Below are 21,189 nucleotides of genomic sequence, written 5' to 3' on the forward strand. Positions count from 1 at the left end.
TTTTTATCTTCCTGCTTTCTTAGTAATATCACGTGTTTTTGTGGGTTAATCACAGACTCAATCAAAATATCGCTGCATTATTCTCTTTGTTTGGTCAAATTCCATTCTCGAAGTAATTGGACGTAGGAGGAAAATAATTGTAGGCAGAATCGAACTTCGATTGTCGAGGGGGCAACGATGTCGTCACCGGAGATTGCTGGCATCTTGGACAATTCGAAAGAGCTGGATCAGTTAAGGAAAGAGCAAGAGGATGTGCTCATCGAGATCAACAAGATGCACAAGAAGCTTCAAACAAGTGTGTCTCTCTATCATTGCCTTTTCTTATGCTCCATCCTGATCTTTTTCTAGACTTTCTTTTTTTGTTGTTGTTTAAAGTTGTTTTTTGTGTGCTATTGAACGATGTAATTGTTGTCACATTGCAAGTAAATTAATGCGATCTTAGTTTGTTGTTTTTTGTTAAAAAAAAAAAAAACTGTTTTGAGCTGTTTATAGTTGGAACTGGCTTAAATTTCAGCTACTCTTGCTAGGTTAGTTTCAAAGACAGATTTACGTAGTAATTTTGTCATATTTCAGAGTGATTTGGTAGTTATGGTGGGGGAGCGATGTTCACTTAGATAAAAACTGGAAAGCTGGGGCAAGTTTGTACTGCCCATTGAACTTTCAGTTTTTGAATTAGGATTACTGTCCAAGTTAAATGAACAATTCCTGCTGTGATATTGGCGAATCGAAGAGAAGAAATGTTCTAAACGTTATGATTTGAGAGTTACTTGCCACTTGCCTATTCAAGCTCTGAAATCTTACTTTGTCTGATATTGGAATCTTGTAATTGTCGGTCATTTGAGTTCATAGACTGGAATGGCTCAAATTAAACGAATCTAATACTCGTCGTGCTGTTAGACTACTTTCACTACTCTTATCGTTATTTCCCAGTGATGCTGTCATTTCTCAGAAAATACTTGCTATCTCATCAATCTATAGATGTAGAAGGATATCATATGGTGGAAGCAGCATGATCTACATGCCTTCGTTTGTCCCTGGAAATAACAATCCACTGTTCACTGAGTAAGCAAGAAATAAGTGCTACTTGTAATAGTGTAACTCTAACCTTGCTACTCTCGCACATTGCTTTTCAAAGAAACTTCTTTACACCCTTAGCCATCTTGAACTTAATTTGCTATCATTTTTTGTGTTCTCTACACTTTTCATGCTGCTCTGAATGTCTCCACATCTGGGGCAGAGGACCTCATCTTGAGGATTTTTTTTTTTTTGGTCTGTTTTGTTCAGGGAGTAATAGTAAGAATTAATTAGTGTACAGCGGAGAGATTTGTTTGTCGCTAGTTTTTAGCTTTCTGGCAGCCAGAAGTAAAACTACCTGATATGAGTTCCTATTTTCCCATGTGTTATCTCTCTGTGGTAGAACACATACCACTGTTGCTGTTTGTTGATGGTTTTTTCCCAAGCTAATGCAGCTCCTGAGGTGGTTGAGAAGCCTGGGGATAGCTCATTAGCGAGACTTAAATTATTGTACACTCGTGCAAAAGAGCTTTCAGAAACTGAAGTAAGGTATGTTTAGCCTGTAACTTAGAATCAGTTTAGATTTTTTTCCCCCCTCATCTCTACTTTGTCTGGAAATGATCAAGTTTTTCACCATTCCTTTTAAACAATAGAATGGGTCACTTAATCTCTACCCAAGATGGACATTCTATGCCTTATATGGTTCTCAACATTGTTAATTGGTCGCAGCATTTCGAACTCACTTGTCAGCCAACTTGAAGCTCTGCTGCCACCTGGACCGCCAGGGCAACCACGAAGAAGAATAGGTTTGTCTCATCTTTGTAATCATTCAATTTATTTTCTTATTAAAATTTTTGCTTTACAAACCAGTCCTTCAGTCTTTTTCTTATCTATATTAGATTAGCCAGATTGTCAGATTGATTTGTTATGTCTGACCACAATTGTATAAGAGGTTCAAGTATCTAAAGCATTATGCTCAACCTTGACAGAGAAAGGAAAAAGACAAAAAGAGAAAGGAAATGCATGAATAGGAAGATAATATGCCTGACTATCTATATGACGACTGCATGTCAAAATTCCATTATTCTGTTGGAGGTGGTTGCAATTTCTGGTTTTTTGAGATTTTTCTTTTTCTCTTTTCTCTTTTCCAGGAAAAGGTAAAGTCCACTGCTTTGGATACTCATCAATATAGTTGGCAATTTGGCATCTCTCCTGCCATTTTGGTCATTCATGTATAGTCAAGCTTCATGAAGAAGGTGAAAAATAGGGGAGGGAAGGGTTGATTATATATATATATATATAGACAGACACACACATTTCAAGTAGTTTGTTCAAGGCATTGTAGTCGAGTGTGAATTTAAGCAAAACTTGCAACTTTATGTTTAATTTATCCTTTCTTATTTAAATTTAATCCTTCTCCTCTTGTATGCTGGAAGGAGAGTGGAATCCAATGCTGGGTATTCTTGCAGAGTTAGCATATTGAAGTTGCTGATTATTCAAAATGATAATTCTTTTTTTCTTTTTTTTTTTCTTTTTGGGGGGTGGGGAGGTGGGGGCAGAATTATAACTTTTACATGGGTGCTTTTGCATCCTTTTGTCAACCTGCTAATCCATGTTGATGCATCGCTGTCCCAAAAATGTGTGGTAATGGCTATTTCACATTATGCAGTTGTTGATATGCAAGCTACATGAATGAACATAAAAATAAAGGCAAATATGTAAGAACAGCAGATGTAATTTTTAGCCAGAGCTGATTTAGTTATGAATATTAATTGCATTTTCATCATTGCTGATAAGATGACGGTTGTATACCATTTCTGGCTGATAAGATTTGTGTTGCAGAAGGTAATGAGCAGAAAAAGAAACGGTTAAAGACTGACTCAGATATTTCAAGGCTATCTCCTAGTATGCGAACTCAACTTGAGAATTGTGCCAATCTTAAGGGTGAACAGGTATGTATAGCCTTAAATTTCAATCAATATTAGTTATTAACGAGCCATTTTCCGGTTGATTGCTCTGCTATTTTTTAATGAATCTAACTTATTTTCTTACATGATTGTTTTCTAACTCCATTTGTGATGTTAATGTGTTCTCAGGTGGCAGCTAGGGTCACGCCACATGATGCTGATAAAGATGAATGGTTTGTTGTAAAAGTGATGCATTTCGACAAGGAAACAAAAGAGTAAGCTTCCATCCAAGGTTGTCAAATTCACAAGTTTACACAAACTTGCATGGGTTGATAAACTCGTTTGGTGAACTTGAATCATAAATTCAAGTTTTAAACATGTAAAAGTTTGCTGTTATTAATAAATATTATAAAAATATATAAGTATATGATTAAAATATTTATGCTTGATAATTTATACATCAAACTCAATTGATGAAAAAATAACACAATTTATACGTTATATGAATTACACTAATGCAAATATTTTAAATAAATCAATAACCAAAATACTTGATACCTTGTCTTAAGTTTTTTTTTATGCATATAAAGTTATGTTTTTCAACTTATTTTGTCAAGAAATTTTAAATTAGTTATAATATTGAAATTAAATTAAAATTGTCCTCTTATTCTAAATGGCATTATGTATTATTAAACATTAAAATCCCAATAAAACCTTCTCCTCAAAGAAGTTCATAAATATATCATCCAATTTCCAAGATATACAGTAACAAGTCAAATTACCCAATTTAAGAGCTTCTTGACCAAATAGCCTTTTCTTTTGAACAGTGTCATCAACTGAATTTGTCAGGAATTTTAAAATTGGAGGCAAAACTAACAAAGTCGCCAGTAAAAATGCGATCTCTCTACGTGTTTATGATTTCATTCAATTTTACCAAGAGTTTATGGAGTTTTGATTTTAAGTATAAGTTAACAAGAAATCAAAATCTACTGTCATGAAACTTATGATTTTACGTGTTGAATCATGATTTTGACGACACTGTTTCCATCATTTCACTAGACAACCACTCTGGTTGGTTAAATCTTTACATGTTCATTATTATGATGTCAATCAAAGTGATTGATGCGCACATATTACAAAAGCTCATTCTGTATTGATGCCTTGAATTATTAGTTAATGAATAAGTTATTATTGCAATATATCACCAACCAAGCGTCTTAACAAGTGTATATGAAGCATACTTCATCTTTCATAATAGCAACATTGGTTTGCTTCTGATTTATAACTTCGAAATGCACGTTATTACTGGCTGTGGAATAATGTTTGACTGATATTAATTTTTGGCATCAGCTACCTGATGTTGACTTCTGAATCTAGGGGCCTATGGTTGATATGGATGATTGTGACTATTAAGAACTGGGCAGATGATTCTACTTAATGGATCTCTGTTCTGCCTACTTCCCCCAAATTACTTCCGTTGGGTTAAGCCTGTGCTTTCAGTTCTTAGGTCAATCATAAGCCCTTTGGTCCCGATTGAATCTGCTTGAGGCTGCCTAATTGAATGAGTTTGAAATAGGACCAACTTATAACTCTATCTTATTAGCTCAGATCTTCAATTTATTCAAGTTAACTTTGCTCTTCTATTGGTTCGTATTTATTGTTTGAAAGAATCTATAAGGAGATTTCCTGCTGGGATATCAATCTTTTTTACTCGTCCTTTTAGATTCTTATTCAGTTTTTTGCAAATACAATTTTACAGATTTGAAGTGCTAGATGAGGAACCAGGTGATGATGAAGAGGGTGGTGGCCAAAGGTATCCTATTTGGATGTTCTTTTACATTGAATTTTCTGAAATATTCTTTCTATGGTACATGCCCGTGATGTTACTTAAACTTGAATAAGGATTTCTTTCACATTGTGTCTTCACTTTTACATAGAAGATTGTAAACTATTATTGTAACCCCACTATGAGTGAAGGCTGAAAATGAAACCAATACAACTATTTCTGATCTCAGTTTACAAATTGAGAGTAGGTTGTGCTCCTCTTTAAGGTTTCCGGTTGGGTGCCCCTTATGCATACATTGTATTCAGGGACTGAAAATTACTCTATTCCCTGGGAAACGTATGCTTGATACCCATACACAAACAGACGTTTCAATGTTTTTACCTAATTTGTCTATCATGGAGGATTATTCCGTTTGAATCATTGAATGGGTTGTACCAAGTATAATTTGTCTCTTGTTTATGCATTCAGAAAATACAGGCTGCCTATGGCAAATATCATTCCTTTTCCCAAGAGGAATGATCCTAGTGGTGCTCCAGATTTTCCTCATGGAAAGCAAGTTTTGGCAGTCTATCCTGGGACAACTGCACTTTATAAAGCTACAGTAGTCAATGGCTATCGCAAGGTGATAAATCTGTCATTTGATTGTTGTGCTAGAATTATATCTTGGTTGGGTTTCCTCTTCAAATATTTTGTAACCTGTTAATCTTCTTCTTCTTCTTCTTTTCCATCTTTGACTTTGACATCAAACGAACTGTTGATATTGTACGTGTTCTGGGGTAATCTCCATCATTTCACAAATCTGCAGAGGAAGACAGATGAGTGAGTATATTCCTTTGGACTTCATTTTCAGTTCTGATTATTATCTATATATCTTAGGAAACCCTGTGGAATCATATTTATCTTTCATATAAAATACGCATTAGAGAAATGTCCCTTGACCAATATTCATTTTATACATCTGTTGCTCGAAGAACCAAGACAGCTTAGATGCATGATTTTTCTTCATCATCTCCACAAATCTTTTCTAACTGGTATTTTTCTGTTAGAAATATAAATAAACCCTTGCTTTCTTGTCATTTAGAAGTAAGTTGTAATTTCACTCAAATCTCTCTTTTCTTTGACCTTGTTGATCAGGGAAAGGGCCAAGGGGAAAATTACAATTAGGTTCCAAATGAGGAAATTAATAATTTTCTCAGCCTCATTTATAAGTCAAACCCTCTATATTTACATATCAAACTTCACCATTTGCAGGTGGTTGGGGTAGTTTTTTCCTTCTGAGGCGGAATTCTCTGGTTTAAATCTCATTGGGCTAGGGGAGATAAGATTATTAAGGGAAGAAGAGCTACCCCTTTCTCCTTAACAAGAGTTATTCAAAATTTTATTGCGAAAAGGGGGAAAAACTTGAAGCACCAAGCATGTTTAGATGGGGGATAATAAAAGCGAAAGGAAAGAAAGTTTTCATTGAAATTTCTTTTTGTTTGAGAGTTTTTTATAAGGAGAGGAAGAGGAGAAAGTTTTCTTTTGTTTCCCCTAATGTTCCAAGTAAGGGTTTTCATAGGCTTGGTTTGGTTTTCGCCAAAAACCGAACCTAACCGAACCATTCGGTTTACTCATAATTGGAACCTGATCGGTTTTTATGGAGTTCGGTTTGGTTTGGTTTAATTTTCAGTTTGATTCGATTTGGTTAAGGTCTAGATCGGGCTTCAATGCACTTATTTAATTTTTTTTCCTTTTTTCTATCTTTATAATGGTGTTATATATTAAAATTAAATCTAATTCTTTTTGGCTCCTTTTTTTCATAAATAGAGATATAAAAATATAATAAAATTTCAATGTGATAACGATAATTAATCTTAAAAATTGATATAAGTTTTTAAGATTAAAATTATTTAATATTATGCATTTTCATTCAAGTCTTTTGAAAATGTTTATCTATATATCTATATTTTAATAAATAATAAAAAACTCATTATATAAAATTCAAAACAAAATGCTTCTTGTAGATAAATTGAATACTGAGGCTTTCAAGTTGCAAATAATTAAATGATGGTCATAGTATCATTACTATAATTATTTAATATTATGCATTTACATTCAAATCTTTTAAAAATGTTTATTTATTCCTATAAAAAATTCAAAACAAAATGCCTCTTGTGGATAAATGGTTATATATTTTATAAATAAATAAGTAATATTTTTTAATCAAGTTTGGCTCGGTTTGGTTCGGTTTCTTATATTCAAAACCAAACTTGAACCAAACCAATCGATTCTCATATTATAAAAACCGAAGCAGGTTTGATTGTTGTTCGGTTTTGATCGGTTTCTTTTGGTTTGGGTTGGTTTGGATTAGTCTTTTCGGTTTGGATTGGTTTTGAACACCCTTAGTTCCAAGTCTTCCCTCTTCAATATTTTTTAGTTCTAATCTGAGCAATTTTGGAGAAAAGTACTCTCTAAAGAAGGGGAAGATCAATTACCACTAAAAGATTCCTTCCCTTTCGTCTTCTTTGAATTCCTTTCCTTCCTTTCTTCTTCCAACTATGAAACATATGTGATGTTTCATACGACCTCTCTAGTTAAGTTCACTGGGCATAAAGGCGAGGACAACATTGCAGATTATTGCCCTTTGTGTTCTCAGTGCCTTGATCTCTTTTATAGTTGTAGCAGTTGATTGTAAAGTTTGCTTCTCACAGTATTCACTTTCTGAGTTTGATTGAGCAGTTATATACTGGAATTTGATGATGACGAGGAAGATGGATCCTTACCTCAAAGGACAGTGCCGTTCCATAAAGTGGTTACTTTGCCAGATGGACATCGCCAATGAATCGAGCTGTGAATAAAGAAAGTAGACTCTGGCCTAAGTTACTATGAGCCCGTTGTATAACAAAGTTCTATTTATCCTCCCTTTTCCTACTTTCTCTTTTCGAGCCTGCACGGGAATGGCGTTGATGGCCTGTGTAATTCTACAAGCAGATTCTTCCACACTTCTCTACGTCCCACAGCCATCAGGAAGAAGAAAAGAAAAGAACAGTATAAACAGGACGTTTACTTGTGTCTTTTTTAAGTTAGAGAGACAGAGAGTTCCCCTTAACATTACTGTTTTGTGTATTAGCCGAAAAATAGACAGCAGTTACAAATGTAATTCTAAAGTGGGATTTGCATCAGGACGCTCCAAAAGAAACACATCTGAAGGATTCTTTTCTCATCCCGTCTTTATTTCGATAAAAAGGCGACACCAAATCAAGGTTTTGGTTGAAATTAATGGTTACTCATTTAACTTAATTATGTGATTTTTTTTTGTAAACGCAAACAAGTTATGAAACCTTTTTTAGCAGTGTTTTATGAGTTTAAAATGTTAATTACCGTTTCTTAAGAAACATGGAGTTAGTTTATTTTAATTTATAATTAGGACGTGGGGGAATATAAAATTGTCTTAGTACTTATATCTAGGAGCAAAGGGAAGGTAAAAATTAGGATTTATATGTCATAATGGAAGAAGTAATATATAAATAATTAAATATAATAAATTGGAAGATAATACTCTATTGATTCTTTTTATAAGATTCTTTGAACATTTTCATCAAAATCAGGGGATGATTAAAGTTCATTCATTAACTGGAAAGAGAGGAAAAGAGAAAGGAGATAGGAGGCTATTTATAATTATAAACCGTGAAAATATTAATATAATAATAATAAATAGAATCATAATTTAATTCTAAAAGATAACACGTGGTCTGGATTTATCTAGATGTTTTATTTTATTAAAAATAAATAAAATCTAAAATAATCTAGTGAAAGATAATAATAAGGAAATATAATTAAATCCTAATTATCCTTATTCAAATGATTTGAACAAAATCATTTTAAATATCTAAAATAAATCTAATGATATTTTATGGATATTCTCTGCCAAATATTTCTTTAATTAAAAAATATAAGATATTTTTAATAAAATTTTATTTTCAATAAAGTAGTTAATTATTTTTAAAATCAATATCATCTTTTCATGTTTATTTTTATTTAATAAAATATTTCACCTTAAAGTAAATATAAAATAATTTATTTATTATAGATACTTTAAAAACAATCACATTAATTATATCTCAAAATATAAAAAATGTTTATAATTTTTAACACAATTTTTTAAAAAATATTTTATATTTTTAAGCAGATGGATTACATTATGGGAGCACTAACAATTTTTCTTAAAAAAAAAGAAAGAAAGAATGGAGCATATGAAATTATAATAAAAAGTAAAAACATATAACTTAAAACGAATTAATAATTCTTTAAAAAATTTGAATTAGATCATTAATAAATTTAGATGCCAAATTAATATTTGACAAGTAATACTCTACCAACCTTAAAAACGGAAGAGAGACAATACGACAGCGCCATTTGGGCTTGACTGTTGAGAACAAATTGAACTCGTACGTGACAAAACTGTTATGATCCAAGTTCCTTCGCCACTCTCCGTTTACTCCGCCACCCTTCGCAGTTCTGCTCTCTCTTAATCCATGGCCTCCATCGTCGGAGCGTCTCCCTTATCTTCTCTTTCCGAGGTCCTTCTCAAACCTTCACAATTCTTTACTTCTTCACTCTCTTTCTCCACCCCTCTCTTCCTCTACAGTCCCCACACAAAACCCAATTCCCTTTTTTTCAAAGTCCCATCCGTCCTGCCCTCCTCTTTCGTCGCCGGCGACCCTAATTTCAGTTCCTCCGTTTTTTCTTCTCCGGTCTCCGTCGACTCCACTCGTCGTGGGCCCTTTGTTGTCAGAGCAGCCAGGGGGAAATTTGAGAGGAAGAAGCCCCACGTTAATATTGGCACGATCGGTCATGTTGACCATGGGAAGACTACTCTCACTGCTGCTCTTACCATGGCCCTCGCCTCTATGGGGAGTAGTGCGCCCAAGAAGTACGACGAAATCGATGCGGCACCGGAAGAGAGAGCCCGAGGGATCACGATCAACACCGCAACGGTTGAGTATGAAACTGAGAGCAGACACTATGCTCATGTGGATTGCCCGGGCCATGCCGACTATGTTAAGAACATGATCACTGGTGCGGCGCAAATGGACGGTGCGATCTTGGTAGTTTCAGGTGCTGATGGGCCAATGCCTCAGACCAAAGAGCACATTCTGTTGGCGAAACAAGTGGGTGTGCCAAACATTGTGGTTTTCTTGAACAAACAAGATCAGGTTGATGATAAAGAGCTTCTTCAATTGGTGGAATTGGAAGTTCGGGAGCTCCTGACTCTGTATGAATTCCCGGGCGATGATGTGCCTGTTGTTTCAGGTTCGGCATTGTTGGCTTTGCAGGCATTGATGGCAAACCCGAAAATCAAGAGAGGAGAGGATCAGTGGGTGGATAAGATTTATGAACTGATGGATGCCGTTGATAGTTATATTCCAATTCCACAGCGACAAACTGATTTACCGTTCCTTATGGCGATTGAAGATGTGTTTTCGATTACTGGTCGTGGTACTGTGGCAACAGGGCGTGTTGAGAGGGGTACAGTCAAGGTTGGAGACTCTGTAGTTATAGTGGGTGTTAAAGAAACACGTACAACAACAGTTACTGGGGTTGAAATGTTCCAAAAAACACTTGATGAAGCCATTGCAGGTGATAATGTGGGGCTTTTGCTTAGGGGCATTCAGAAAACAGACGTTCAAAGAGGGATGGTTATTGCCAAACCCGGCGCCATTAAGCCTCATACAAAGTTCGTTGCTATTGTGTATGTGCTGAGAAAGGAGGAGGGAGGTAGGCATTCACCATTTTTTGCTGGTTACCGCCCCCAATTCTACATGAGGACTACTGATGTTACTGGGAAGGTCTCTAAAATCACGAATGATAAAGATGAAGACTCTAAGATGGTTATGCCTGGGGACCGTGTAAAGATGGTTGTAGAGCTGATTTTTCCTGTAGCCTGTGAAAAAGGAATGAGGTTTGCAATCAGAGAAGGTGGAAAGACTGTGGGAGCTGGAATCATCCAGTCCATAATCGAATGATTCTCTTGTAAATTTTTGCTAAGTGAGTAAAGTGAACTTTAAAGTACCATTTTCTTAGATATTGTCCTACGCTTTTAGATCTGTAGTTGAGATTTATGAAACATAGACAGTGACTCTCACATGGACCATACGAGAAAAAGTTTAGTCATTGGCTCTTTCTTCCTTTTCTTTTTTTTTTTTTTTTTTGGGAAATAACGCTTTGTTCTTTGCAGTTTTGAAGAGTTTGGGGGATTGAGTTAGGTAGTGAAATTTACTCATACAATAAACGTCAGGTTCTTGATTCATTTTTTGGCTTGGAAGAATTGTACGGTCCTTTTCGGTTAAATAAAATATTTTGAGTGTAACACCCTGAAGCAACCATTTCATTTTCTTTGACAATTTCATTATCATGCATTGATGTCAACCATTGAAGCTATCAGGTAGCGCAAAGATCTCGTGTTTTTCAAACATTTTCACAAACTTGTACATAAAAGCTTGTCTGAGTGGTGATTGAAACTGTCAAAATTGGACTGCTATGCTAGTACTAGTTTTTGTCGTGGTGTATGCACTTGTCTTTACTCTGAGTTTGCGGTGGGGGTGCTATGTTTTTGTTTCTTAGCATGCATTCGAGATAAATTTATGGAAGTTATATAGGATTCCGTCTGTTAATTTCTCAGTTTGCTTAAGGGGTGTTTGCCAAACTTCAAATCCAGCAAGCCACATATTTAGTGTACGAAGCACTGCCTTTAGCTTACATTGTCTACTTTTGTAAACTTGCTGAAATATTGTAAATATTTCTTTTTCCCTCTTCAACAAAGAAAGTAGAATAGCTACACTGCCTTGATGTAAAGACCCTACTTGAAGCTCTCATATAATGCTTCTCAACCCTTGGTGTCTTTTAATCTGGTTTTATTCTACAGACCTACATGTATATGTTTACACTTGAAACAATGACTTGTTTTGGAATTGGAAATGCATCAAGTCATGGCCTGTCTGGTTGATCCCATCATGGAAGCTGCATTTTCAATATCTTTAAGCCAAGGGACTAAAGAGGATGGGAACGAGGGTAAAGGATCGCGCGCAGCATTTCTTAATATAAGGACCTCCAATATCACAAGATATCGCATCACTAGAATTCAGTCATCTTTTCAATGTGTAATTATAACATCCCATAAGAATACCCAAGTTGACTTATAGTTCTGACACATTCCGTTATTAATGCCTGTAACAAGCTTGGGTGATTAGAATTGGTGGGTCTGACAAAGAGCCATTGAGTATGTGATTAGCAACCCAATGGTTAGCGGCCTCAGCGTAATGAACCCCATCCCAGCTAACAGATACTGAAGGATTTTCACAAGAAGCACCATACACTTCTTTTCCATTTGCACTTCCTTTTGTCCCACACCAGATATGGGTGTCGTTTACGTGATATCCACAACAGATCTTCAACGGATCCGTAAATCCTGTCAAAATAGTTGGGAAATGTAACAGACGATAAAGTTCTGTTTGTTCAGAAAACATACGGTAACATGGATGTTTCATGATAGGCACCTACCTTCAGTCTTGGCGTTGCTGATTAGTCCATATTTTGCAGCATAGACATCCACATACGTAACTGCAGCCTCTGGGAGCTCCGTCCTGAGCTTGATCACCCTGTCTTTAAGCTGCTTGTTGAACTCTATAGCCATGTCGTTTTGGTCCTTCACGCAACCATACTGATCAAGATAGCCAGGTGGTAGATTATGCTTGTAAAATAGGTTCACAGGCAAGCACCCAATAGGACCTGTGTTGTGGATCCAGAATGCCCTCCCTCCTTGTTGGTATAAATTCTGAAAGGGGCTTATTGATCATTTCCATTTCAATCAAATAACAGTAAACTACCACTATCTTTTGCAGGGTTCAAATACTGATTTTTTCTAAACAAGAAACCAGAATCACTTCTACTTACTTGAACAGCAGCGGCTAACTGGTTGACAATATCTGGAATAGCCGCACGAAGTTGATCGGTGCTCAGCTTCCTAAAGCCAACCGACAGGTCGTTTTGACCAATGTCAAATGTGTATAGAGCCTTAGAAAATTCTTCTGGTACCGGAAGCTTGCTTCTCTCCATTGAGGTCTTGGCTGAATTTCAGGAAACAATAATTCATTGGCTAGAAATGTATGGCGCGTGACAATAGTATTTTTACTTACTGCAGGATTTAATATTGTAAAATTATATGCTTCGTAGACATCTAGGTAACCCCTAAAAATTTTCTGAATCCTGCGGGGTTTACAGGCCAACTATTTACAGCAAGTATATATGTGAAATGAAGGACAGGGATATAGACTTCTGAGTTCTGACAGATAGTATTCAAATTAGCAGAATTATCGCTCTGTATTCTGGTTCACCTTGTTGGTAGAGTTGAGTGGTGCGTGCCTTGAACTGATCGAACTGCACAATCTGGATGTCAAGCGAGAAAAGGGCTTATCCCATATTCAAAGATGGTTTCGTTCTGCCTTCTAATGGTGGATCCTCCTGTGGCAAAATTGGCGCCGTGACGATAATTGGTTCCGAGAGAATTCAGATAAGCGCTCAGATATGGCAAGTTCAGTTGCTCAGCTGCATCATAGGAAACAGAATTAGCAGACACAGAGAAACAATAAAATGCTATACTCACTTCGAAACATGCAAAGAAGATGAGGGGATGCCTATGAAATCTATAATGAGACGGCCGTCGCTGTCCCTTCCGGCAGGCTTATGAAAGAAGCCTCCGCCGTATGGCTCACGGATGGCACAAAGGCGGCTGATATGCCGCCGGTGTCGGAATTGGAGTCGCCAAAGTTGTAGATTGCAGGGAAAGAGCAAGGAGGCGAGTCATTGAGCTCCATACTCATGGCACATAGAAGCCATGTCATCATCAAGAAGAAGCCTCTGTACAGTAGTTTTCCTCGCCCCATTTTCACTAGTGGTAGCTTTAGTGGAGCATTTCAGGCTAATTCATGTAGACCCGAAAAGGGTAGAAGAAGCTTGCTTTGGGCAATCTACTCTGGTCTGTAGAGCAGATACTCCGACGGAAAAAACCATGTGACTTCGGCTTGTAGTGTGTTAGACAGTTTGCTATTTTAAAATTTTCCGGATACATGGAAATGGAACTACCGTGTTTTTTGATTCTCTGAACAATTATCTTTTTTCTGTTATAATTTTAGTGATTGAAACATTATGTAACTATACGACATTTAGTAAATTTATTATTATAAATGAAATGAAATTAAGTGTTTAGGAGCTATTTATTATTAAGTGACATATTTCAAAATTCAAACATTTTTTCTTAATCATTATGGTGTGATTAAAACATAACATTCTTGAATTATGGCACTTATCCCCAGGTAAATAAATTGGGGAAGTACTATTTTGTTTTTAGAATTCTCATTTATAACACTAAATGATGAAACGGACCATTTATAATTATACATGCAGATGATAAAAAACAAAACAAGAGTTGATGGAGTTCATTAAGATGTAGAACACAGAATTAATATCATCAATATTAGTATTAATATTTAAAGTAAAATATAAAATTTATAAAAAAAAACTATGCTATTTAAACATTAAAAATATGATTGTTCTTATTTTCCAAATTCCTTACGTTTTTTTCTTTTTTTACCCGAGATATCCGCATAGGAGGCAATCATGAGATTAATCCCTCAAAAAACCTGAGCGCTATTTAAAGAGTTACTCCCTCCGTTTAAAAATGTAAGATATTTTTAGTCTTTTGATGTGTAGTCATTGCTTTTTTTTTAAGTATCTCTATTAATAATAATTTTATATTTATTGTAGGGTGTTTAATAAAGGTAAATATGAAAAGATAAGGTTAGTTGAAAAGTAGGTAATTACTTTATTGGGGTGAAATTCAGTTAAAAATATCTTACATTTTTGAACGGAAGGAATATTTTTTTTTAAGTAATATTTTTTTATATACACCTCTAAAAATTAAACCTAAAATAATATTTAAGGAATTTAAATTGCTATTATTCGTATTACATTCACTTAATATAAATTCCTTACAATTGATAATTGAAGTGATCCCTAAATGTTGGCCCATATACACATAGTGGGGGGTAAAAGCTGGAAAGCTGGACACAGTTGTAATTGTAAAATGAAATATGGCCTTTGGGCACTCGATGAGATGGGCCTACCTCCAACCCGTACAAAACGATGAAAGTGCGTCCCTTCTTGCAATTTATTATTGTTATTATTATTATTATTTCTTAGTGTACACATTTCTTTTCTTTTTTTTTTTTTGGGCTAGTACATCATGGACAGCAAATATTATTTTCTCTATGGTGTTGATGGTAAAAAATAGACCCTCTTAATTAAATAGTTACATACACAGTGGTTAAAATTCGAATCTCAAACTATTATTACAAATAATGAAAATTCCAACTACCCAAGCTAACTTGAATTGATTTTAGCAAACATACTTTATTCATTTGTATATAGCAAGACAACATTTTTTTTTTTGCCCAACATATTTACCTTTATAATTTTTTATATTTTTTTCCTTTATAATTTTTTATATTTTTTTCCGCGTGGTCACCAAATACATACAGGCATGCAGATTTTTTATATGCAGCAATAAAAATCAGAGGACAAATTGTTTGGACCTGGATTAATATTTACAGACCAGATGGCATTCATTAAGCAGCCAATGAATCTAGAGCTATTAATTAGGACCGGTTCTACAGGCTTGATCCTTTTAAACATGCAAAAATTAAAGACCGGGCCTTTACTTTGGTTTTTAAAAAAGTAAATCGGCCTTTTAAGTTTAAAAATAAAAGGGCCGGTCCTTTAGGGTTAGGGTTGGCCTTTTTTAACCTAACTTTTTTTTTTCTTTTTGAAAAAAAAGAGAACAACATAAAAAAATAAACAAGAAGAAAATACTACATCATTCAAGCTCAGCATTCACTCTTTGGTTCAAACAATAACCACGCATATTATTATTTGCTTACCTTGAATATTTTTACATTCTTTAAATACCTTGAAATTATGATTTTGGTTTATTATTTATTACAGATAATGAGAATGAAGAAGGAAATATGAAAAGCTTAACATATTTGTCATTGATGAAGATTTACGAGGAGAAGGATCAAATCATATTGATGTCGATAATGATAAAAATCATCAAGATTTAACTGATGATGTTACCAACGTGTAATTGGTGTTGGAGTTGATTTTGGATGTTATTTTTTTATTAGACTTAAAATTTTTGTTATGTAAATTGATTTTATTTTATTTTTCTAGATTTAACATGATGTGCAATAACTTTGTTAGAATTTTAAAAGTTTTTTAAAATTTTTAAATTGAAAAATTAAAAAAAAAAATTAGAGCTGAGGCCTGAGGGCCGACCCTTCAATCCTGACAGCCAAGGTCGGGCTATTAAAAATAAAATTTTGGGATATAATCGAGTTTAAAAATGTTAGCCCGTTTAGGCTCTAACCCTTAAAGAGTTGGTCCTTTAAAGTCGGGTTGATCTTAATTGATACTGTAAATGAATTTATATATATAAAATCTTTCTGTACAGTAGAGTCCCACACGCTGCCACATATTCTTCAATGTATGAATTTGGTAAATCATGGGATATAAAACTTGGCAAGATATAGCTGTTTTCAGGAAGAATATTTATACACGTCTTTTAACGTTGCGGTTGACATTTTCGTCAGTAACTTTCTTTGTGTGTGGCTGTGCCAACAAGTCTGTAATTAATTCCTCAAGTCGTGAATGAAATCTGTTAAGACGGGAAAATAAATCTTGAATATTTTTTTCTTTTTTCTAAGAAAAAAAAAAGAAAATTGTTTGACGCTAATTAAAGAAACAAATGCAAGAAAGTGCAATTGCTATATTGCTTGTATATGATGTCATTTTCTTCTATTGGTGTGTTCCCGATCAACAAAGTCCCTTGCGATGTAGGGTCACCATTACTGGACTAGGTTTCTGAGATCGCCACGTCTCTCCTTAAATATTTCCACGTGAGACTTGTAGGAATTCTAATTCCCTTTATCACAAGCCAAGCCAGATCCTGAATTGCCAAATCAATATTCTCTAACTGCAAGCAGCATCGTCGGTGGACTAGATGGGTGAAAATTGCTACCAGATTACCCATCTTAATGCTTGTCAAGACAATAGGGAGGAAGCTCAACTTACACAAGACCAATCAATATATACAAGCTCAATAAATGATTCCAGTATATTTATCTATATATTTTTTATATTTGTACTTTGCTATAGGGCATTCTTTGTATACACGGCTAAACCACATTCATTAAGGTTTCTGTATATTCTCTATATATAGTATAATATTCATTGGGCTCTGCGCGTCCACTTTTATCATTTTCTATTTTCTTCTTTTGAGTAAAGCTTATCTATGCTTGTTTCATTTTCCCTACTATGATTTTATAGTTTCCAACGTGAAACCAAATATTAAACTCAAATACCATTTTTTATATTATAAGACATTTTTAATCATGTAGAAAGGTGATTAAATTATTAATTTTGATGAAAATTTTCCATATTTATACACCCCATTCTAATTTTAAATAGAAATAATATTTGAAAAAAGTATCATATATATAATCAATTAACTTATAACAAGAATCACTCATCCCTATTAGAAAATGCTTATAATAAGGATAGGATGGAGTATGATACAATATCCAAATTTTAATGATTTTTTTTAATAATCAAAACAAAACACCAAATTCTAATGATACTAGCAGAGGCTATAATAAATGTAGAGTCTAAATACTAGTATGATTTAATTAAACGCAGGACCTAACCCAAAAAAAAAAAAAAAAAATCTTACCTTGGAACGACATCGATTACAACTAGGTGTGGACAGTTTATAAGTTATTACTGCTAGCTTGCCAACCATGTGACGAGAAATTGAGTGCTTCATTAACGTCTTTTCTACTAAATGTAAAGATCGCAAATATCAATAAATGTGATGCCACCGTTTCCACCAGCGTTGTGGTCACCTCGCTCTCTTGCATTTAATGCACTCAACCACAGTTTCTTCCTCCAATAACCTTATTACCTTCTCTCCATTCTCTAATATATATCCTTGGCCTACCATTTCTCAGATCATCAGGAAGGAACATACAGCAACATTTCTTTCTCTCGACCATGTCTTTGATTGAAATGGCTTCTGCTGGCAAGTTCCGTTACCACAAGCTGAGACCAGAAACTGGGTTTGACGGTGAAACCAGAGACAGAGCGGTGATTAATGTGAGGCCGAAGAAGTGGCACAGGTTCAGAAGGATTCATACCAGGAGAAGGTTTAGGCTTAAAGTTCCGAGCTTGAGGAGACTGTGGAGGAAGAAAGCCATGATGGTGTCTGCCATGAGAAGATCATGTGCCAAAGTGATGAAGAGATTGAAAGAGGGTCAAGTTCATTTTGGCGATCTATTTGCTGGCAACTACTTGTTCATGCAGATCAACCCCGCATCATTGGCCTACCTTGAGAGGGAAATCACTCTTTCCTGTTTAGTTTAATTTCTCTCTTTTGGCATGGCATGCTTTGGTGTGAACTCTTCAATCACATTTATATAGAATAATTCCTGCCAAATCAAAAGCTAATGCCTTGTTTCCTCTTTCATCTGTTATGATCTCTTTTCTCTATGTAACCTCACCTGAGAATGTAGAAGATACCCATATGTCTTTGCATAGAAACTGATCAATATAAAAGATTGAGTTGGGTAATTGACGAGCATTGAGATAGCGGTTTGCCTTTAATTCTCAACCAGATATATCTCATGACAGAGAAACAGCCAGTCTCTGGTTGAATCTCACTGTGCATGGAATTGAAAATAGATTAATGACCGAATTTTTCGCAACATGATGATTCGCTTGATGGTTAAGTGATGTTTTGAGAAGATAAGATTAGGCAGAAAAGAAAGAGATGGGGAAAATGATGTGAGTGTTGTGTGAGTGAGAACTAATGAAGTTGAAAGCTTACCTGTGAAGGTGGCATGCTAATAAAGAAGGGTGGGTGGGTGTTGAGGTTGATCCATTACGGATTTTCTTTTTAATGTGATGGATCCTATTAATAATAAGCTATTGTGGGACCTACCCTTCATTTATTTACCTATTGTTTAGGATTTTGTTACGTGTCCGTAGACAAAGTGAAATTACAGGACAGAATTATAAATTAAACCTGTCATAAGAGACTTTTTGACTTGTGATTTTTGATGAAGTTGAGACTTTAGAGTGTGTGGACATATCTTCTGAAATCTGCCCCACTTGGTATGACGTAAGTATGTTCGCCAGACGTTCAAGAAGCTTTGTTCGGGACTTCGGGTACATTAAGTTGAAAAGCCTATAGAAAAAAAAAATATCAATCATGAGATGAGTTTTGACCTAATTAAAATTTAACTTTTAAACTTGACTTAATCCAATTGAGTCTCCATATATTTTATTATCCTTAAATCTTGATTCTTTATAATTCAATCATTTTTATTTATAGTTTTAACTATTTATAGTATTGGGTTGAATTGAGTTAAAATTAAAAGATTAAGTTTTAATTGAATTAAAAAATCATAAGAATTAAATTGTGTCAAGTTAAAATTTAAAGACTGAATTATAGTAAAATTGAGATTATAAAAACTAAATGTTTTGAAATTTATTTTCTCGTATAAAATAATTTGAATATATGATGTTTATTATATTTTATATCCGAACAATTATTCTTCATTTCGTTTCATTTTAACTAACCCAGCTGCTCATAACATGCTTCCATTCATTTGACAAAAAAAAAAAAAAGATTCCATTCAACTTTATTCATATTTGGGATTATTGATTTTATACTGTGAAGTAAAAAAAACAAGCTTGGAAAATAAGGATGAGCGTATGGTGAATTCGAATATAAATAGGGAGAAGACAATTTAGCGAGTATTATTAAAGTATATGACCCGACATCATATTTTAGGGTCATTCTCACTACGTCCTTTGTATTTGTACACTTAAAAAGTTTAAGAGTTAAAAATATCTCCAAAATTTTGTTAAAGGAGTACTGAATATCTTCACCTTTTAGTTAGAATAATGTTATCCAGAATTTTTAAAATTAATGCAATCTCGCTCCGTTAATTTTAAAATTAATTCATTGTTAAAAACTTCCTTGGCCCAAAAATAGGACCCGTGGACGTTGAGCTTAGAAACTTCCCCTCCGTTTCTCTGCTTCGAATGCTTCTATTCTCTCCGGTTTTCGTTTCCTACTTTCCCTCCTTCGTGCATTTTCGCGGATGCGATTTGGGTGCTCAGCAGCTTGCTCACCACCGAGGTGCTCAGCACTCAAAGAAGATCTGAGCCATTTAAATTTTATTTGAATGGCTCAGATTTTTTAATTTTAATTTTAATTTTATATTTTATAAAAGTAAAATTTGTAAATTTTTTTATAAATATATTTATTATCAATCTGAATATTATTAATTCAATCCGAAATTATAAATAATTTAATTTAATATTATAATTTTTATAAATTTATTATTTAAATGCACTCTGGACAATAAATTTAATAATAATTTTTTTAATAATTTTTTATTTTAATAAATATTAAATTAAATTAAAATAAAAATAAAAAATTGTAAATCTAATCTTATAAATAAAAATTTAATATTAAATCTGAACTATCAAAATATATTTAGATAATTAATTTATAAAAATTATAATATTAAATTAAATATTTAAATTAAATTAATACTGTCGAATATATTATTAAAAAATTTATAAAATTTTATTTTTATAAATATAAAAATAAAAATTAAAAAATTTGAGCTATCCAAATTAAATTAAAATGGCGCAAATTTTTTCCTGAACGATGAGCATGTTGGTGCTGAGCAAGCTGCTAGCACCGAAACCGGATCCGGATTTTCAGCACTCATTGGCTTCTTTTCGCAATTTATTTAATAGAGAAAAGATACTCTCTCTCTCGCGCGCGCCAGAAATGTTGGAAGTTGGTAATCAGAAGACGAGCACTCATCATAAGGCATCTCCCACTCTGCTCCATTGTTGAAGCATCTTCGCTTATTCATCGGCTTTCTTAGTTCCCATGGCCAACACTACTCTCTCTAAAGCTTTGGACCCTTCGCCTACTTCTCAAGTCAAGGTACTTACACTCTAATCGATTCGTCCCCTGTACCCCATCATGTTTCCTTTACTATCGATGCCTTCTATTCAATCATTAAACTTCAGCTACTTTACGATTTAGGTTTAGAAACAGCACAGAGCAGAGACCTTCAAGAGAGAATTTGATGAAATGAAACTGTATTATATACACACACATATATATATTGCCCGGTTTCTTGTTTGTGCAGGTGCATCGTTCAATATGTCTAGATCTTGGGAGTTTTGTTGAGAGAATTTCGCAAGTTGTGTTAGCCATTGAATCTGCCCAGCCAAATTGTGCGTTAGCAGTTCGGGCACTATGCTCCAAGCTTACATTTCGCTTTGGATAAGGCCAAGTCAATT

The 21,189-nt window shown here is 34.3% G+C and overlaps 5 protein-coding genes across 8 annotated transcripts; 4 read left to right on the forward strand and 1 right to left on the reverse strand.

Moving 5' to 3' along the window:
• On the forward strand, positions 1-2,900 carry LOC129306964 (SAGA-associated factor 29 homolog A-like). 4 transcript variants are annotated; one of them, XM_054947795.1, is made up of 5 exons: positions 1-295; positions 1,418-1,563; positions 1,744-1,820; positions 2,166-2,270; positions 2,857-2,900. In XM_054947795.1, exons 1-4 carry the CDS (start codon positions 251-253, stop codon positions 2,204-2,206), a joined length of 309 nt encoding a protein of 102 aa, XP_054803770.1. In that variant the 5' UTR covers positions 1-250; the 3' UTR covers positions 2,207-2,270; positions 2,857-2,900. The 4 variants fall into 4 exon arrangements, with proteins under 4 accessions (XP_054803770.1, XP_054803767.1, XP_054803768.1 ...); XM_054947792.1 differs by having other exon boundaries at positions 4-295; positions 1,461-1,563; XM_054947793.1 differs by having other exon boundaries at positions 4-295; positions 1,461-1,563; positions 2,860-2,876.
• LOC129305542 (SAGA-associated factor 29 homolog B-like) lies at positions 2,652-7,868 on the forward strand. The gene is made up of 7 exons (XM_054945544.1): positions 2,652-2,658; positions 2,812-2,966; positions 3,111-3,196; positions 4,681-4,734; positions 5,176-5,329; positions 5,513-5,526; positions 7,426-7,868. Exons 1-7 carry the CDS (start codon positions 2,652-2,654, stop codon positions 7,526-7,528), a joined length of 573 nt encoding a protein of 190 aa, XP_054801519.1. The 3' UTR covers positions 7,529-7,868.
• A 1,201-nt stretch (positions 7,869-9,069) lies between these two features.
• Positions 9,070-11,065, forward strand: LOC129306956 (elongation factor Tu, chloroplastic-like). Its single transcript, XM_054947782.1, has one exon. It carries the CDS (start codon positions 9,222-9,224, stop codon positions 10,710-10,712), a length of 1,491 nt encoding a protein of 496 aa, XP_054803757.1. The 5' UTR covers positions 9,070-9,221; the 3' UTR covers positions 10,713-11,065.
• A 689-nt stretch (positions 11,066-11,754) lies between these two features.
• On the reverse strand, positions 11,755-13,796 carry LOC129306960 (GDSL esterase/lipase At5g14450-like). The gene is given in 7 exon segments (XM_054947787.1): positions 11,755-12,154; positions 12,247-12,520; positions 12,640-12,812; positions 13,080-13,149; positions 13,151-13,290; positions 13,380-13,460; positions 13,463-13,796. Coding segments are annotated over 7 exon segments (1,152 nt in total). The 5' UTR covers positions 13,629-13,796; the 3' UTR covers positions 11,755-11,906.
• Positions 13,797-17,700: 3,904 nt separating this feature from the next.
• On the forward strand, positions 17,701-18,426 carry LOC129306963 (uncharacterized). The gene has a single exon (XM_054947791.1). It carries the CDS (start codon positions 17,851-17,853, stop codon positions 18,217-18,219), a length of 369 nt encoding a protein of 122 aa, XP_054803766.1. The 5' UTR covers positions 17,701-17,850; the 3' UTR covers positions 18,220-18,426.
• Positions 18,427-21,189: the final 2,763 nt, after the last annotated feature.

This window comes from Prosopis cineraria, unplaced genomic scaffold (genome assembly GCF_029017545.1).
Source record: "Prosopis cineraria cultivar Desert tree isolate PC_DT_omini unplaced genomic scaffold, ASM2901754v1 PC3, whole genome shotgun sequence".
Lineage (NCBI taxonomy): Eukaryota > Viridiplantae > Streptophyta > Magnoliopsida > Fabales > Fabaceae > Prosopis > Prosopis cineraria.

Excerpts from the sequence above, each read along its gene's own strand:
- LOC129306964 (XM_054947792.1), top strand. The coding sequence starts at position 178 with ATGTCGTCACCGGAGATTGCTGGCATCTTGGACAATTCGAAAGAGCTG. Across the intron at positions 1,564-1,743 it reads CTTTCAGAAACTGAAGTAAG|CATTTCGAACTCACTTGTCA; the intron begins GTATGTTTAGCC and ends AATTGGTCGCAG. Across the intron at positions 1,821-2,165 it reads GCAACCACGAAGAAGAATAG|GAAAAGGTAAAGTCCACTGC; the intron begins GTTTGTCTCATC and ends TCTCTTTTCCAG.
- LOC129305542 (XM_054945544.1), top strand. Across the intron at positions 3,197-4,680 it reads TTCGACAAGGAAACAAAAGA|ATTTGAAGTGCTAGATGAGG; the intron begins GTAAGCTTCCAT and ends ACAATTTTACAG. Across the intron at positions 4,735-5,175 it reads GAAGAGGGTGGTGGCCAAAG|AAAATACAGGCTGCCTATGG; the intron begins GTATCCTATTTG and ends TTATGCATTCAG.
- LOC129306956 (XM_054947782.1), top strand. The coding sequence starts at position 9,222 with ATGGCCTCCATCGTCGGAGCGTCTCCCTTATCTTCTCTTTCCGAGGTC.
- LOC129306963 (XM_054947791.1), top strand. The coding sequence starts at position 17,851 with ATGTCTTTGATTGAAATGGCTTCTGCTGGCAAGTTCCGTTACCACAAG.